The 16,257-nt window shown below is 41.6% G+C and overlaps 1 protein-coding gene across 1 annotated transcript in view; it reads right to left on the bottom strand.

Annotated features, from left to right (window-relative positions):
• The window catches only part of ogfod3 (2-oxoglutarate and iron dependent oxygenase domain containing 3), a 36,038-nt gene that overhangs the window by 7,004 nt on the left and 12,777 nt on the right, over positions 1 to 16,257 (bottom strand). Inside the window, exon 8 of the mRNA XM_085170088.1 lies at positions 9,549 to 9,672. Coding sequence (XP_085026214.1) covers positions 9,549 to 9,672 — 124 coding nt within the window. The remainder of the gene's footprint in view (positions 1 to 9,548; positions 9,673 to 16,257) is intronic.

Raw genomic sequence — 16,257 nt, 5'->3', positions numbered from 1 at the left:
AGCGCTTTACAATGCCACTATTCATTCACTCTCACATTCATACACTGGTGGAGGCAAGCTACAGATGTAGCCACAGCTGCCCTGGGGCAGACTGACTCCTTTCGATGTGGAGGAGCAGCGGCTCTACTCTGAGCCCCTCCCGAATGGCCGAACTTCTCACCCTATCTCTAGGGAGAGGCCAGCCACTCTTCGGAGGAAGCCCATTTCCGCCGCTTGTATTCGTGATCTCGTCTTTTGGTCACTACCCACAGCTTATAACCATAGGTGAGGGTAGGGACAGAGATAGACCGGTAAATTGAGAGCTTCACTTTTACACTCAGCTCTCTCTTCACCACAACAGACCGGCACAGCGTCCGCATCACTGCAGCCGCTGCACCAATCCGTCTGTCGAGCTCCCGCTCCCTTCTCCCATCACTTGGGAACAAGACCCCAAGATACTTAAACTCCTCCACTTGGGGCAGGGTCTCGTCCCTGACCCGGAGTGGGCACTCCACCCTTTTCCAGCTGAGGACCATGGCCTCAGATATGGAGGTGCTGATTCTCATTCCCACCGCTTCACACTCGGCTGCGAACCGTTCCAAGGCAAGCTGGAGGCCTTCACCTGATGAAGCCAACAGGACCACATCATCTGCAAAAAGCAGAGATGAGATCCTGAGACCACCAAAGTGAAAGCCTTCCGCCACTTGGCTGCGCCTAGAAATTCTGTCCATAAAAATTATGAACAGAATCGGTGACAAAGGGCAGCCCTGGCGGAGCCCATCACCCACCGGGAACAAGTCCGACTTATTGCCGGCAATGCGAACCAAGCTCTTGCAACCGTATAAGGACTGAATGGCCCGTAGCAATGGGCCAGACACCCCCATTGCTGAATATAATATGTACTTAATAATGTATAGCATTGATATTTTGTAGTACACTGTATGATTTTTTTTAATTCTTTAATTTTATATAATAGAAAAGTCCAATGTATATAATTTTAAAGTCAAGTGAAAAAAATAGTTTTTTTTTATTATTTCATGGAATTTTCTTTTTTCACAGAAAGGAAGAAAAGTGGTTTGGGAACAAGTTTGTCATGTGTGTCAGTGTGTCAGTGTTTGACTGACAGCAGGCTGCGGTCCGGTAGCAGAGCGAGAGAAACTGTGATTAATTTTTGATGGATGGAGTGAGAAAGTAAGGACCACACGCCTCCAACTAGACCTCAGTGAGAGCTGCAGCTTTGTTTACATGGAGTTTAATGCGCTGCGACCAAGCAGCAAACTAGGCATCTAGCCTTCAAACTAATGTTAGCGCACTTTTCCCTGGTGATGTGTGCTTTTTGAAGCAGGAATGTGTGAAACAAGACATGCTCATCTTTTTAGGACAAGAAAGAAAAAGACTTAAGCAGTAAAGCTGAAGTGAGTTATTTTCAATATGTAGATGAAGCAGTGCATGGGCTCTGTGTTTGGCAGATAGCCGACATAATGTAGTAGTGGTAAGTTCAAGGTTTGGCACCTACCATTGGTTAGTTAAATTTTAAAAAAGCAGACCTTTAAATTCCAAGCTTTTATGTATCAGAACACTTGAAATAATCAGATCCACTGAAGTGCTTTTGGTTGATTTTAAACAGGCAGTATAAGCGCTACTACTTGTGCAAAAAATGTACACTTTACTTCTAAAAGACACGGGGCTGGGTATCCTCCCTGATTTCGAGAATTGATTTGATTCGATCCACGATTTAAATTCGATTCGAATCGGGGAAATTTTGTCAAAAATATTATAATTCTGATCATTTATCAGTACTGACACTTGTGAGAGATGTGTGAGAGCTTCTTATCGTGGTGGAAGTAAAACAGCAAAAGTAAAAGAGAATTCATGACGATGTTTATGTGAAGTGAAATGTGAAGCTTAGATTTGATCTTCTTTTGCTGCTGGTTCAGTCAATTTTGGTTGGAGAGTGATTAAACCTGCAGCTTCAGAATCGAGTGCAAAAAAAGACGTAAACACAAAGCGCTGATCGGCCGCATCAGAATCAGTGAGCTGTCGGCTTTCAGCCCCGGTGGTGTGAGAAAGCCGACAGCTCACTGATTCTGATGCGTCGAGCCCGCGCTTTGTGTTCATTTCTTTTTGCGGAATCCGTTTACCTGCTCTTGTTTGCTGTTTTAGTTGTTTGGTGGTTGGTGAAATAGTTTTGTGAGGTTTAACCTGAGATTTTGGGTTTCTGGCAAAATACATTTATATTTAAAAATCGATTCAGGATTTTAATGAATCGATATCGCTTTATTCAAACTAAAACCGATTTTAATCGATAAATCGATTATTGAAACCCACCCCTAAAAATACAGTTAAAATTTCCACATAAGATTTAGTTCTACTAATAGTTTGTAAAATGTTTTTTTTTAGGTGATTCTTACTTTGACTGTGTTTAGGAAATTCTCCGTTATCTGTGGGTATCCGATCATTAGGATCAAAAGTTTGATGCCATATAAGGGCATGCAAAGTCAAAACTTTTCCCTGAATACACGTTTATTTTTTAACATCACAGTGAAATCTGCCATTTGGAGTCTCATAAAGTGATTATGTGCACCATGATGATTTTTTTTTCTTTTGTTGTGTATTATTCAAATGAACGAATTTGCCTTGAGAATCAAACACGGTTAAACATTCAGAGAAACAACGACCACGTACAAAAATGTCTTCTAGATAAATGTAAACGCCATCAACAGGAAGTGAACAAAAAAAAAGTATGTCATAACACTTGAGACAGTAGGAGAAAAAACCTGCAGAAACACTGTCGTCTCTCTTGGACCTGCTAATAAGAGACTTTTTTAAAAAAAGAAGAAGATCCAATTAATACCATCACAGAGGTACTACGATGCGTAATAGTGATCAGCACGAAATGCTTCAAGTAACGCCACCAGACTGTTTTTGTTTTTAATAATAAAAAACAGCCACATGCTGCTGATTAGCACTTAATGAGCTCTTGAACTTCACAGACCCAACTGGGATGAGTGCACAATTCTAACAAGATGCTAAACGACGCGTGACTCATCCAGTGCCAATAACAAAATCGCCTGCTGGAGCGAAACGGCTCTTTAGACTGCTGGCACAGTCACAAGGTGCGCGGCACATTGACACAATGTCCAGTCAATTTATTACTCCCACAGCCTTATAAGTAATCAGCTGGGGAAGAATTAAAGAGGGTGTTTGGTGTAACCAGAGATGAAAGGGATAAAAGTAAGATAAAGATAGATCACGTTAAGCTTGAGCAGACAGGACAGAAAAATGTGCTCCCAGATGCAATTACCTGGATTACATTGTGACTGACTTCAATTTAAAACCCTTGAGAAGGCTGAAAGGAGTGTAGTCGCTTTCCATTTGTCACCATGCGTCAGTCTAAAGAGCAGCTTAAGCGGATCAGTTTCACTCTTTTCTTTTAACGATAATTGGATACACCTTAAGATGGCGAGTGCTGGAAAATGTATATCTGCTAAACATCACCTTATTAGCATTATGACTCTGAGAGTGTTAGCACCGTGAGCTTCAGAGAAGAACAGAGCTGCAAAATGTTCTTGTTTTATTCACTGTAAAATTATTCTGGACATTTTCAGTAGCATTTGGGCGTCTCACCGCTGGCTGTCTGTCGGTGTGTGTTAGCTGTGTGATAGACTGACAACCTGTCCAGGCTTCACTTCAGCTCCCATCCAGTGACAGCCAGGATAGGCTTCAACGCACCGCAAAGCTAAATGGGAAGAAAATGCATGAAACTCTGTCGAGCTCTCGATACATTTATACAGGCTTACACTCGACACTAAAGTCATAAATGATTTTACAAGAATCAAGTACAGATGTCATCCAAAGCTGTTTCCCGTCATTTGTAGAACAAGAAGGAGAAAATCCTCTTCAGGCGAGCTCTGACTAGACAAGTGGGGGGCATGCAGCAGGACGCATGACGCACAAACAATTACTGTGAATTCTCTGGTCAGTTAGTTGTGCTATTCTCACATCTCTGCAGTCTTAAACCACACAGACTTTGGATTCCAGAGCTGGGAGGCTAAAAGCTAACTTGCTTTCTCACATCCACCTGTAGAAAACTTTAAGGCAGTGCTGCAGGCATGAAAGCATCTTAACACAAAATCTGTTTGTCATTGAAAAGAAATGAGCATTAGACAGGAGTCTAACAAACAGCTACAGAAATGAGAAGTGTGGGATCCAGCCACCGTTACGTTGATGTTAATCTGTTAAGCTGTGATGAAACATGAGGAACCACATTTTATACAAAATTCAAGGACTCCTTTACCTCTTAATTCTATAAATAATTCTCACTTTAACCAAGTGGCAGCCTCCAGAGACGAAAAATCAACCGAGTGCAGACATGCTAAAAGTCTACAGTTTCTTCAGTTCAGTTCAATTCAATTCAGTAATAGTTATATATCGCCAATTCACAACAACAGTCGCTTTATATTGTAAGATAAAAACCTTACAATAATACAACAATCAAAGACTCGCTATGAACAAGCACCAAGTGCTTGTTCATAACAAAGGGAGGATTTAGTGTCGCCCTAACTATAAGCTTTATCGACAGGGAAAGTTTGAAGCCTAATCTTAAACGTACAGAGGGTGTCTGTCTCCCGAATCCAAACTGGCAGCACAGAAGAGGTGCCTGAAAGCTGAAGGCTCTGCCTCCCATTCGACTTTTAAATATCCTCGGAACCACAAGTAAGCCAACAGTATGAGAGCGAACTTCTCTACTGGGATGACACGGTACTGTGAGGTCATTAAAATAAGATGAGGCCTGTATATTAAAGACCTTGAATGTTAGAAGGATTTTAAATTAAGTTCCAGTGGCCACTTGAGGCTGTATACAAAAGGAAGTTGATCCCTAAGTGCCCAGCTATGAAATATATGTTTAGACCCTGGCAAAAAAATGGTTTTGGTGTCCTTTCCCTTTATGGCAGTTGTGTAGTAGGTACATTTAAGTATCCAGTCGGCGTCTGCTAGGCCCCTCCTCACTCTGTGCTTCCTGTGCCTTTAATTAAACTACCTGCAGAATCCTACAACTTCCTGTAACACTGCAAGCTGATCTTCCACATACGGTCATTTCTGACTAACATTGAAGGCATCGTATCGATCGTATGATTTCGCCCACACACACTAGCAGCATCTTTAAAACAACACACCTTCTCGGAGTGAGAGATTAATGCGCATATTTTCACTCCATACACTGTGTGTCTGTACACAGCGGGCAAGGTCAGACCGGCCGTTTTAAGGTGTCTGCCCAGCTGAGGTTATCTAATTCCCCCGTGGTTATCCAAGCAGTCAGGTTAACTGCTGCTGGCTCCTCTAACTGGTAGACGTGTATTTTTCGCTCTGTCCTTTTATTACCGTTTGTATCTGCCATTCCCAGCCAAACACCATCTCTCTCACGCTATCACACACTGTTTTGACTCTTTATCTGTCTCCCAGCCATTTTCTGTGTCTGACCTATCTTCTCGCCCTATCGGGGGCACTTTTCACATTCCACAAATCTATCCATCATCTCATCTAATCCTCCACTTTTTCCTCTGAAGTCTGAACACCACCTCTGTCCCCCTACTGCTCGTTGTCATTACATTCTTGACTGTTGCGCTCTCTGACAAAGTCCTGATTGTCTTCCTGGTGTTATAATTACACCTTGTTCATTGCAGTCGCCTCGAAGAGACATGATTATCTCGGCAAACTAATCATCCATCCAGATATGAGGATCAGACTCTTATCAAGTCAAAACATGTCAGTGAGCTACCTGGGATCCATCCCAAACAGTTTCTTGATGAGGTGATGGTGGATTTTAGTGGAGAAAATAAAATGATGGGATGTTGATGAATTATGAATGAGCCTGTATCATGTCTACTACTCGACGCACACACATAGCAGGTTAGGATTTACCAGCTTTACAGATTCAAGCATTTAAAAATCTATCAAGGGGACAGACTGTACTTTTCCTAGTTCACTGTTCCATGACCCTCTTCCCCACCTTCCTCTTCCTCCTGCAATGTTCACTGGGTTTAAAAATCCTGCTCATGTCGCCCTCTTTGCTGTCTGGAGGTTATTCTCACCTCGCCGATACAAGACGGCTGAGCTATTCACCAAAACCCGTCACAGGAGACTAGAAGGCAGACACGCTGCAGTCATTCTTTATTATCATACGTCCTTCAGTCGATGTCCAAGACAGTGTCAGCAGCCCAGGATCCTTCACTGCAGCTCACCGAGTATGACGCATGAGCGAGAGTGGTAGCAGAGATTAAATGGAGGTGAGAAAAAGGCCCAAAAAAAGCATTTAAGGTAAGAGAAGTAGTAAAATATCATTTTTCTGAATTGCTTTTGATTAAAAGTGGCAGAAGACTTGGTGTAAATGGCACAAGATGATGGACAGTGGGGGAGATAAAGGGAGAGAGCGAAAAGCGGTGAAGAAAGAAGTTCAAGAAGGGACAAGGTGAGCGGAGGCAGTCTGGGATGGTTTGCTGTCAGAAGTAATCGAGAGGAAGTTTTACTTTGAGGAAGAAGGAAAACGCCTCAGGCGATGTTTCCCATACAGAATCGTTCAGGAGTGACGCTGTACGCGGGGGAATATGAGCCGAGAAGGAAGCTGCCCCGAGTTTTTGCACACTTTTTGCACAAAAGCTAGGTCACACAAATATTACAAACCATGACCCTTTGGAGCGTCACCTCTTTTCTTCCCCTACAGTGAGGTCTCCACCATCAGCAGACTATACGACACACAAAGCTTTTGAGTTCAAAATTTTCCTCAGTGACGACTAGGGCTGCCACGATTACGTCGACTATTAAAATCGTCGACGACTAATTTAATAGTTGACGCATCGTTTGAAGCTTTGTAAGATCACAAAAGACGCAGGAATAAGTAGGATTTAAGAGTGTAATAACGGACTGAAACAGAAGATGGCAGCACTGCATGTACAAGGATGCCAGCTGCCGTTAAACCCCGAAGAAGAAGAAGCTGTGTCCCAGAATTCATAGCGCAGCCCAGCTTTACAACAATGGCGGCAGCTAGTTAGTTTTAATATTACTCTTATTATTCTTTCTGGGTCACAAAATAAACGTTTAACATATTTTCAGACGAGAATGTAGCTGTGTAAACCTCAAATATCTGCTCAGTTTATCAAGACACCACATATTTTCAAAAGCGCTCCGACGTTTTCGGAGACGTCTGTTACCCACTAGCTCGATAGCTAGCCGGGGGCTAGGCTCACTAGAGCCGTGAGAACACCGGACTCCGGCAAATCGTTTTCGCTACTCAGGTTAAACATGATATATAAGTCACTTAGATAACTTAAAAATGTTATTGTTTGGCTTTTTTTAGTATTTTATTTGTTCCTGAGTAAATCGGTTTGGCTGAGATTAAAGTTATAGTTTTTACACAGCTGAATAAACATCAAGCAGACAACTGATTATCAGAAGTGTGAGATGATCCAGAATATACTCCGGTGTCCTGTTATATTTTAGATAACAATGAGTTTATTAAACTCTCCCTAACTTATTAAACTTCACCGAAACTTTATTTTTAGTTAGCACATACCTTAAACACTTCAAGCTGTAAGCTAATGATAGTTATATAAGAGCAGATGCATGCTGGTGCAATAAGCTGTATGTTTTACGTCCAGTGGATGCATGATCTGATTAGTCGACTAATCGCAAAAATAATCAGTGACTAGTCGACTATCAAAATAATTGTTTGTGGCAGCCCTAGTAACAACCTTTTTACACTGAAGGGGAGCTATTATAGTTTTCTTTATTTTCTGTGATATATCTACTGTTACAGTGATGAATGCTCAACCTACAAAGTTTAAAACATGAAGTCACCATATGAGCTCCCCAGTGAGAGTGGATATCCCTAATATTTTGACTTGCTGTTTTTTATTACCAAAAACCAGTTTCCAAAAATCAAACAGCAGCAAAGTGTTCTCATATTTATTCCTCTTCTTAGTTCAGTTTAAGAAAACAAACTGCTGCTGTCATCTGTTCAGTTTTTCCTATTTACACACGTTTTAGTCCTGATGGAGCGCTTAGTTACGCTTCGTTACGCTTCGTTACACTTCGTTACGAATCATGTGGAAAGATTTGTGGATAATAAATGATTGACGTGGTCCTATTATTCTTCCTAAAGCTTCATATTTTTATCCCTGGACTCCACATAACTTAATCATAATCATTTTATTAATATGATAGATGGCCCCTCAGTTGATCCATCCCCTGAAATGAGCCAGCTCCTTTCAGCTCCTCTGCCTTTAAGCCAAACTTTTTCTGATAAAGAAACCAAAGAAGGATCATTTAACAGGGCTCCATGTCTGCTGGCTGTGCAACAGTGCATATATTACAGAAGACAGGACATATTTGCTATTTGTTTTAATATATGTGCCCCCTGTAAACTGTGCTACATCTTAAAGCTGTCAGTGTGGCAGGTGGATGTTGTTCACTCTGCCTGGAAGCATCCACAAAAAATAAGGAAAAGTAAAAAAGGTGCACATTACCAACGACTCAGTTATTATCTATTTAATAATAATTCCTTATTGATATTTGATAATTAGTTCTGTCTTACATCTTTACTCTCTACTTAAAAGCAAGTATCTTAAGTGCGTCTGTATATTGGAGAGCCTCTATTAAGTATTGACAGACAGAGTAATGACAGAGCAAAGTAGAGTAAAATGTGAAGTAACCAGTATTTCACCCCAGAAAGCGCAGACATTACATTTAGACTTAATGGACAACAGAAATAATTAAATAAATGTGATTTTTTTAAAAAAAAAAAAGCCATGTTAGATCTATAACTAGAAAAAGAATCCAATCACTCTTTAAAAAGCATGGCGTGCCATATGTTAAACAGGAAGAACAATTTATTGCTCACTTTCAATATCATCCAATTCAGTATATAAATAAAACAGGTTTACATGCTGTGTCACATTCCTTTAGAGTGACCAGCTTGGAAACTTTTCCGATTTTCTGCATGCTCCCCCTGAGGACGGATTCAACTCCTCCGCTTTAAATTGTCTAAAAAGCAGTTGCCCCTCTCGGCTTTTCTGCTTCAGTCTTCAAGGTGTTCATTTGCTTATAGTGTTGCCCATTTTTTTTCCTTAATGCGAAGTGTAGACACAGACAGATCATACTGACAGATCACGTTACTTCTAAAAAAAGACCACGTGTAGTTACTTTTTAGGTCCTAAAAGCTCAATAAAAAACCAAATCCCCTGCATGCGCTCTGTGCTACAGTCTGTGCTGCTGATTACCCACTTACAGAGGATTACGCCCACTTTGCTGCACATATTAGTGTGCTAAAACCACCTCCAGGCTCCCTAATGCAGCTCAGCAATTATAATTTTTAACTCTGCTGTGATAATGAAATAATTTATCTGTCTCACATCATTTACTTTAACTTTTAGGCGTATGAGAACAAAAGCAGCTATCAGGTGTTAACGTCGACAGCCTGCGTTTACACCATCCTGTCTTTAAGCAGGTCAAGCATTAAAAAAAGGCTTAAAGCTAAAGAAGAACGTGTGTTAGGTAGATTCAGCTTCTAATACCTGCCCGTGGTTCCACAGTCCGGTTGCCATTCTGGTCCATGAAGACAAATCTACCTCCAGTGAAGTCAGAGCCGTAGTCAGACAGGTACAGGAGGGAGGTGTAGTCGAAAGAGCCATAGGTCACCTGGCAGACAGTGAGAGAGGAGGAAAGCACGAGTTGAGAGCTGAACCCTGCGCTGGTAGTCCAATCAAGGTTGTGTTGATGGATGATGGTGTTGGGCATCAGCGATCACACTGTTAGCTCATTTTTCCACTGATGCATCACAATTATATTAGCATTATAATATATATATTATATATAATATATATAATCGAATCTGCCCCGCTATCATTTCATCTCATCTCCATATTCAACCAACACTTACAACACACACGTGTCACAAGTTCATTCCCAAACTTCTGCACGCTTTAAAATTGAATGTGTTCACGTGGAGCAGCAGCACCGCTCCATCATCATGACTGACGGCTAAAAAGACACAAGCAGAATATTTCGGACTGCTGGCTTGATTTTTGAATTAGAGCTAGTGCAGTGTTCACTATGGCGACTCCTAAAGGGAGCAGCTAGAAAGAAAAAGAAGAAAGGAGGAGTGACGCTGCGCATATTAAAACATTTTTTCTCCTTTGTTTGTCCTTGAGAAACAGCGCTGTAGACCTATCAGTCAATCTAAGATTAATAAATTATATTCTGATTCTGATCCTCGCCCCCAACAGAGGACTACAAACTGACCAGCAGCCTGTGTGGAAAAATTAATTTATCAATATGACAAAAAACAACAAAAAAAGGATCAGTTATGTCAGTTTGGTTTCATTTTAATGGCGACGGTAAGGAGGTACAAACTAGTGTTTTTGGAGCTTGCCTCGAGTGCATTACAGTTTTTATATGCACATTAGAAGGTTTTCAAACACAATTGTTCCTAAATGGTGTGGCTCCTGATTCTGTAACACACAGACATTATTACTGCCAGTGCAGAATTGGCCTCTGCACTGGTAGTAATAATGGGCGATCGTGGCTCAAGAGTTGGGTGTTCGTCTTCTAATCGCAAGGTTGCCGGTTCGAGCCCCGGCTCAGACAGTCTCGGTTGTTGTGTCCTTGGGCAAGACACTTCACCTACCGCCTACTGTCAGAGGTCCAATGGCGCGATATGGCAGCCTCGCCTCTGTCAGTCTGCCCCAGGGCAGCTGTGGCTACAACTGTAGCTTGCCTTCACCAGTGTGTGAGAGTGAACGAATAGTGGAATTGTAAAGTGCTTTGAGGGGTCCTGAAAAGCGCTATATGAATACAATCCATTATTATTATAATACATTGTCACAAATGTGTTCCCACAATACCTTCACAATACAACAAAAAGAACAGACAGCATGCCTTTGGCTTTTTCTGTGTTGTACCTCCGTGACAAAACGTTTGAAAAGCACTAACCTAAGGCTCCGGTCTGCCTATGGAGCGTCACTCCGTGGATTCCCAAAGTTATTGTATGGATTCTTATTCAACACTGATTTTAAAAGCTCCAAAAAGCATTAACAGCTGTGGAACCGTTCACACATGCATCCAATGCATATCACTTCATGAATCATATCCCTGAAGGTTTTATCCATCACACTGTAAAAGAAGCAGCAGCAGCAGCTCTCTTTCTGTACATTTTGGCTCCGCATGAGGTCCCCAGGCTCTGAGGCACAACTTGGATCTACTCACTACAGTTTCACACAAAGCATCAGGTAAAATATCCCACCTGCTTGTTCTTTACAGGCAGGCGGATTGGTTATTTTCTGCATAAACTCATTGTGAAGTTCCTTTGTGTATACACCACACAGCTTCTCCCACAGCAGGATGGCAGCCACCTGTTTGTGCCCACTGTGTCAGCGGCTCATATGGAAAAAGAAGAGCTTTGTTTTTACGTCTCTCAAAGATTACCTGCTGCCAGGTCCTCCCTCCCACTCCCCCCATCGTATCTGTAATCACTCAAATACAAGTCAAAATAATGCCGCTTTGAGCAGCAGCAAGCTTTATTCATGGGAAGTGAACTGTTGCCTGTTTCTGCAGAACAACTAATAACAGTGTTAACGTGAAAGCGTCTGATCTCAAAACCTTAATATATCCTCTGAAAGTAAGCTGAGAGGGAACAAGAAACGGCTGCCTCTCTTATTTCACAGCAAGAGTGCTCTCACTTCAAAGAGAGAACAAAAGTTAGCTGCTAAGAGTTTTATGAATCCCTGAAACGATGTCAAACCGGCATCGTTCACAAAGCGCTCGTAAGTGTTTCCAATCGAGTTCTACAATAGGAAACTTTAACAATTCATGAACATTTGCCTCTTTGTGTGCGTGTGCCCGAACGTCTGTGTTCTCCAGTTAGAGAAGAGTGTGAAATGGAAATATAGTGTAACCATGGGGACTGAGAAGCTGCCTGAAGTTAGAATCATGTTATGTAAGATGTTATTTTTGGCTAACGTGGAAAACCATGAATCAACATATGAACATTACCTGATACTGCTGAAGTGAAGCAGAGTAATGTTACAGAGGTTTTATTAGAGACACAGCCAAGCGTTTTGCAATTTGGCAGAATTTTAAAAGTTTAAATTTCTTCTGTATTGAACAGCAGAAATGAGACTTTCTTGTCGGAGGTCATTTTTGAAAGAAAAAAAACAAGGTGAGAACTGTTGTTGCGATTATTCAAAAACTTTAAGAAACAAAATGACCATCAATCTTCCTTGATGGGGTGAGGATGATCATGAGAAAGGAGGTAAATTAGCTCAAAACTACACGATAACGATCTGAAGGCAGGTGGTCCATAACTGGTAACACACCTGCAGGGTCTCCTGCTCAAGAAGGCACAAGTTTGCTGACTTCTAAATAATTTACAGGAGCTATGGTGAAAGTGCTGCAGTTAGAATTCATGCACTAATGCACCAAAATCGAGCTGTTTGGCAACAACTTGACCCGCCACGTTTGGAGAAAGAGAAATGTTCCATGATCCAAAGGAGTCTAAGGAGCTTGGAAAGAAAAGCATCTGAACTTCTTTAAGTTGCTTGAAGACGTTTCACCTCTCATCCAAGAAGCTTCTTCGGTTCTTAGGTCAAATGGTGGAGAGTCCCAGATTTAAACCCTGTGGAAGTGCCCCCCCAAGAGAGACAAAAGGACCCCCTAATGATCCTCTACCTAATCACACGAGCCAAGGTGTGAAAACGGGTGTAGGTCACAATCAGCCAACGTTTCGGGTGAGCTCATTGTGAAACCTAGCCCCAGCCTATTATGTGATTTCCTGAGGTCACATGACTCAGGATGTGAGTGGGCGTTAAGGTGTCTGGGAAGGGATCTCAACACTGGATTATAGATGGCAGACAGTTGGTGTCGTAAACCACCGCCTCTGTTCAAAGATGGTCGTTCACAGTGGACATAGATGACTTCTTTCACTCCTCCTTCAAACCATCTGTCCTCTCTGTCCAAAATGTGAACATTGGCATCCTCAAAAGAGTGACCTTTGTCCTTTAGATGCAGATGGACAGCCGAGTCTTGTCCCATGGAGGTGGCTCTTCTACGTTGTGCCATGCATTTATGAAGTGGCTGTTTGGTCTCTCCAATGTAGACGTCTGGGCATTCCTCGCTATGCTGTACAGCGTACACTACATTGTTAAGTTTGTGTTTAGGATTTTTGTCTTGGTTGTCGTTGGTTGGCCTGAAGTACACCGGGATGTCACGCCTGAGTTTTTTTGCGATACACTGGCTACATAGGGGATGACAATGTTGTTACATTCGTCTTTCTGATCCTCCCTAGTTGGGATCCAAAGTACGCCATCTCCACAGTCAAGCACAGAGGTGGAAACGTTATGCTTTAAGCCTGTTTTTCCTACTAAGGGTACAGAATGACTGCATTACATGTACCAAACAATCTTAACAGATACACTTCATAACTAAGAACACTGGTGGGTCATGGATGAGTCAAACACACAACAATGTCCTTTCAACTGATGTGGGGCTGATCAGAACTGCACCATTTTATATGTTTGTCACAACACACATTCATCTGACCCATTGTCAGTGTCAAATAATGAGTGTATGCAAGACGCCATCTTCGTGTGATACAGTGTGACACAGCCTTTGTAAAAAATGGACCAGGTGCTATTTGAGGCTGTGAAAAGATCTGAGTGTTTGGTGAAAATACGTTTGTTTGGTGGAGTTGCAAACATTGTCTGAAGTGAGTGCAATTATCCTTGGTGGGTGCATGAGAGCGGTTGTATTTCAGGGTAAATCCAGGGTGATTACCGTGTTAGTAAGTTGATGTGCAGCTTTACTCCAGCAAAAGGCAAGGAAGGGTCAGGAATGAACAAGCTACTTGACACTCGTGTCTTCACCTTCAATCCCATTTCATTACAACTCCAGATATGAAATAAAACACACTCTCTGTGCTGTCACACCCCAACTGCTGCTATGACACCGTATCAGTGCTATGATCGATGGGGAGAAAAATCGACCACCGACAAGACAGCCAAGGGCCATTTACATTTAAATGAGAGTTGGGTTGGCCAATTAGCCCCAAAATAGCAGCAGAGACAGATGGAGGGGAAAAAGTGGCTCTTTCTGATTAAGTTTTACCAGCTGTCAAAGGCCAGCAGGAGACAATAAGGTGGCAAATATTAATATGGCCACAGGCCTCACATTAGGTGTTAAGTATACACCAAGGATGAAGCGAAAGCAAACAAGAATAATGGTAAATGGCCTGTATTTATATAGCGCTTTACTAGTCCCTAAGGACCCCAAAGCGCTTTACATATCCATATCCATTCACACACTGGTGATGGTAAGCTACATTGTAGCCACAGCCACCCTGGGGCGCACTGACAGAGGCGAGGCCCTCTGACCACCAACGGGTGGTCAGAGGGCCACCCGTTGGTGGTCAGAGTGGTCACCCGTTACCAAGTAGGCAACGGGTGAAGTGTCTTGCCCAAGGACACAACGACCGAGACTGTCCAAGCCGGGGCTCGAACCAGCAACCTTCCGATTACAAGGCGAACTCCCAACTGTTGAGCCACGATCGCCTTAGAAAGATAGCACGATCGTCACAAGCAAAGTGAACACATAACAGAAACATGTCGTTTCTGCCTCGTGTAGCAGGAGAACCACAGAATAATATTCAGACTGACGTGCAGTTTAAACACTATTGCAAAAGCAGCATTCAGGGACATCTCTTAAATTTTAAAGTGTTTTTCTTTCACCAGCTCTTCAGTAACACGTTAAAAAAAATACAATAATAAATTCTTACAATAAGAAAACTCATTTCAGAATTTACTTACTAACACATTTTTCACTCTTGATAACATAATTTGTAAGCCATGAAAAGTTTGTTGGTCTTTTCCTATCAAAACACATCTAACTCAAATTGCCTCAAGGTCTTCTTTCAAACGCAGAGCAGAAAATGTCTCATGACAATGACCAAAGTCTAAAATGAAAGAGCGAGATTAAAGCAGCGAGCTTTAAAGCTGCACCTCATGAATAGAAATTATGACTGAATGATGTAGGATGTGAAGAGTTTACATAACAGAGACATGGGCTACAGGAAATTAACAACCTGCCTTGCAGGGCAATGTCACCTATTTGAAGCCATGATCTATGCAAAACCATGTCTAAATGTGAAACAGCAGCTGTTTTAGAACTGCTGAACTGATGGTATAAGGGATGATCAAAAAATATTAATATATTAATTAATTCATTAATTATAGAAATTTTATTTATTTATTTATTTATTTATTAATTATTAAATCATCTCAATTTCACTGTTCTTCAGGTTACCTTTATTTGGCAATAGCTTTATTGCGATATCTGATGTGTTTGGTTTCTTTTTTGCACCTGTTCATTTGAAGGACCAAAGTGTTTGGTGTGATGGGCAATATCATACCGTTCATGGTAATACCGGTATAATGTTGGGCAACAATAAGAAAATGAAATATCGCGATAGAATATGGGTAAAGCGTGCATGCGCAGTGCCTTTGTTTTCATACGCACATGGCGGAAAAAGCATGGCGGCGACGGAGAATGAGAAGGGTGAAAGCGGATCGTTGAATGAAACGGATGAACCAGAATTGGTTTGTAAAAATGCTGCAACTTCAGTGGTGTGGAACTGGTTTAGCTTTCGTCCGTCAGATACACAACAAAGCATTTTTTGGTAGAGTATGCTAGCGGGCCGTCATTAATACCGTTTTGTTTGGGAAAATACGGCACACTTAAAATCAATCCTTTGATTTTTCTGAAAATCGACCTGGGTTTGGGGGTACGTGCTTTGGAATTTGTACGTGCTTTGTCTCTAGGGGCCACTGTATATATTTATATATAAACATATATAAATAAAACCACTTTTGTTAACGTTAGTAATTCCTTTTGTGCATAATTTTATATTGTTGTTAATAATTAATTAATTAAAGCAACAAAACAACCTGAAGAGCCGGTTGGGAGCCGAAAGAGCCGGTTCTCTAAAAAGAGCCGGAATTCCCATCACTATCACATATGTGGCAGATACAGACCGGAGTGGGCTTGGCACTACATGTTTGCAACCTCGCTTAAAGGTAGAAGGAAAAGTCTTCCAGTACTGACAACTTTCTCTTCTTTGAAAGTGACCTAGTAGCAAACAAACTGAGCTTAACAGAAATTCAGATCTTTGTTCATTTCCTGGGGGTCAAAGTGGACTGTGATCTGAAGTTTGATAATCAAATTAAGGCAGTGGTA

The sequence above is a fragment of the Neolamprologus multifasciatus genome, chromosome 8 (genome assembly GCF_963576455.1).
Source record: "Neolamprologus multifasciatus chromosome 8, fNeoMul1.2, whole genome shotgun sequence".
NCBI classification, from domain to species: Eukaryota; Metazoa; Chordata; class Actinopteri; order Cichliformes; family Cichlidae; genus Neolamprologus; species Neolamprologus multifasciatus.
This window is presented reverse-complemented; position numbering and strand designations above follow the sequence as displayed.